Here is a 3,197-nt window from a genome sequence, read left to right as displayed (position 1 = left end):
TATTGAACCTCATGAGATTTCTTTTGGTCCAATCCTCCTACTCCCCTAGCTTGGTGTCATCTGTAAACTTGCTGAGGGTGCATACTCTATCCCATCTTCCAGGTCATTGATGAAAATATTAAATAAAACTGGCCTTAGGACTGACTCTATATTTTAGAGAAGAGTATTTTAGGATCTAATTGGCATGGGCTTCAATTAGGCACTTATTTTAGGATACTTTAGTTTGTAATTGCCTGATTTTAGGCATGTATTTCTCTACACTTCATCTGCCATGCCTGTTTAAATAGTAAACTTTTGGGGAAGGGGCCTGTCCCATATTGTCAGTATACCACCTAGCTCAATGATGTTTGGTCTTAGAAGGGCTTCTAAGATCTCAAAGGGGCTTCTAGACACTACAGTGGAATTTTCAGCTCTCTTAGGCTCACAATTAGAGACAAGTCAGAGCCTCCAAAGGCCAAAAAAAGAAGGAAAAAAAAAAGAATGAAAGAAAAAAAAAGTGCAGAATTACCACATATGCACTAGGGCTGTGTGAAGCTTTGGTCACTGATTTGATTCAGCGGCCAAATCTCTGAATCCAAATTGAATCAGAAGACTCTTTAGTCTCTCCGAATTGAATCGGAAGCCTCTGAATCGATTTAGAGAGATTCGATGATTCAGACAGAGACAACTTTAAATGTTTTTTCTACATACCTCAAGGTACCAGGTGGCTTGTGAATGCTGAGATTCTGGGGTGGATGGAGCGTCCCTTGGGAGCACGAGGCAGCAGACCCCTAAATGGACCAGAAGCACTTCCAGTCCACTTCCTGGTCCGCCTGCCGGGGAGTGCATGGGGGACAAACTCAGTGACTGGTGCCTCCTGGGTGTGGGGAGCACCCAGGGTCCCCTCACAGCTGATCACTAAGCCAGAGGGGTGCAGGGAGCAGGGGTGGCCCTGTGCACTCAGCAATGCACAGTACTTCCAGGCTACTTCCAGGTCCACCTCTCAGCATGTGGGGGCCCTCCTGTGCTTCTGTGAGATGCTTCATCTGCCCCACCATCTCAGTGTCCATGAGCCATGCCTGGTACCTTGATGCATGTAAAAAAACACATTTAAAGATGTGCCTATGGCTGAATCACTGATTCTCTGAATCAGCATCAAATCTTCAGATTTGGATTTGGCCAAATCAAACTGGGACAGTGATCCGAATCAGCTACTCAAATCACTGTCCCTGATTTGGGTCAAATCCAAATCGAATACAGCCTGTTTTGCACACCCCTAATATGCACCTCAGATATATATAGTTGGACCCCGCAAATTTAAGCTTTTGAAAAATAAAAGGAGCCTAAACTATGGTAATAAGTGTTTTAAATTCATAGAGTAAGATAGAAAGGGGCCCTTGTGATCACCAAGCGTTACCTCCTATATAACACAGGACAGGAGGCCACAGGACTCCTATCAATTAATCCATTTCCAAACTAGGGATTGGCTTTTGAAAAGCATCCAAAGATAACTTAAAAGTTTCTAGTGATGGAGAATCCATTCTGACATTTGACAAGTTCTCCCAAGGGTTAGTATCATTCATTGTTAAAAAAAGTGGATCTTACTTTAGTTTGAATTTGTTAGCTTCAGGATATGGAACTTTTTGCACTTTGGTCTGCTGGAGCGAGAGTCCTGCTGTTGAATTTCTTTTGCACATATAGAGTGCAAACAAGTCAATCCTTAATCTATTTCTGATAAACTAGACAGACTGCACTCCAAGAGCCTTTCAGCATAATCCAGGTTTTCCAGTCCTATAATGAATTTTATAGCTCTTGTCTACTCCCTCTCCAATTTATCAGCATTGATCTGGAAGTACAGACATCAAAACTGGACTCAATATTCCAGTGGTAGTTGCAACACTGTCAAATACAGAGGCAATATTACCTACCTATCCATATTCAATCTTCTTACAGACCTAGTACCAATGGATAAGGAATAAGGGAAAGTGAACAGCACTACAACTCCTATTTCAGGACCACTAGAGTCAAAACCCAGGTTCCCTGCCACGCTAATGTCTTTGCTGTGTCTTTGGGCTATGCCTTCTATCACATCTGAATTACTAATCCCTAGGGGAGAAACAGGGGGCATAATTACCTTGCTGATTTCACAGGGGGAAGAGCAGGCCATCCTCATCTTTCATGGGTCCTTAAAGAGAAAAAAAGGATTGAAGATTTTGGAGATATGCCCTACATCTGAGACTGTGCCCATACAGCATGGAGCATAAAAATGCCAGTTCAAATAACTCCTTTTGACAGGTGTCATAAGCTGTGTTTCTGTGTTATACTATTTATGCTGATCTTCATTTTTTTCCCTCTCCAGTACTAACAGCCTGTCTTCAGGTGGCTCATTACCATCCCGCTTTCAATTAGGTTTGTATAATTACATTCCTACATTTTAACTCCTAATATAATATTTTAAGATTTCAATGCCGTAAATATGAGTGGCTATATCACAGATACAAAATTCTACATGCATTATTAATAGAAACATTTTGTTTCGTATCTCCTTTAATGTGCTTACCCTATGTTTAAGGTTTATTTTTCCTGTTAATTTTGGTTTATTGTCTATTAAGGCATTATAAAAGAACTTCAAGTATCTGTTTCATTTCACCTATTACTTAAAACCACTTGTCTCTGAATACTCTGTAAGTGGGTAATTTATCATACTAGCTTCTGCAGAATTCATTCCGTTATCAACTCCTCAGACACCTCTCTAAGGAAAAGTTCAGTAAACACATAAACAAAACAAAATCTTACATGCTCTTCCAGACACTAGGGGCTCCTACAGGCATGCAGAAATACAGCATGTCAGAGCAGACTCAATTCTGCTGGAGCACGGAAATGAACCCACTCTAGCATGGACAAGAGCTGCCAATGCAAGGAAGCAGTCAGTAAGGCTAACTGCACCTTGTTGTGCATCTACAGATGCATCACAAGTAGGTCCAGGGACGTGATCCTTCCCCTCTATGCAGCACTGGTCAGGCCGCAGTTGGAGTACTGCATCCAGTTCTAGGCACCACTCTTCAAGAGGGATGTGGCTAACCTTGAGAGGGTCCAGGGGAGGGCCACTGACATGGTTGGGGAGCAGCAGGCCAGGCCCTACGAAGATAGACTAAAGGGACTAAATTTATTCAGCCTCCACAAGAGAAGACTAAGAGGGGATCTGGTGGCCGTCTATA

At 42.3% G+C, this 3,197-nt stretch overlaps 1 protein-coding gene across 1 annotated transcript in view; it reads left to right on the top strand.

Annotated features, from left to right (window-relative positions):
- LCP2 (lymphocyte cytosolic protein 2) overlaps positions 1-3,197 on the top strand; it is an 81,284-nt gene that overhangs the window by 66,194 nt on the left and 11,893 nt on the right. The window contains exon 17 of the mRNA XM_019506526.1: positions 2,339-2,388. Within this exon, the coding sequence (XP_019362071.1) occupies positions 2,339-2,388 (50 nt within the window). The remainder of the gene's footprint in view (positions 1-2,338; positions 2,389-3,197) is intronic.

This window comes from Gavialis gangeticus, unplaced genomic scaffold (genome assembly GCF_001723915.1).
Source record: "Gavialis gangeticus isolate Ggan-Ray unplaced genomic scaffold, GavGan_comp1, whole genome shotgun sequence".
NCBI lineage: Eukaryota > Metazoa > Chordata > Crocodylia > Gavialidae > Gavialis > Gavialis gangeticus.
This window is presented reverse-complemented; position numbering and strand designations above follow the sequence as displayed.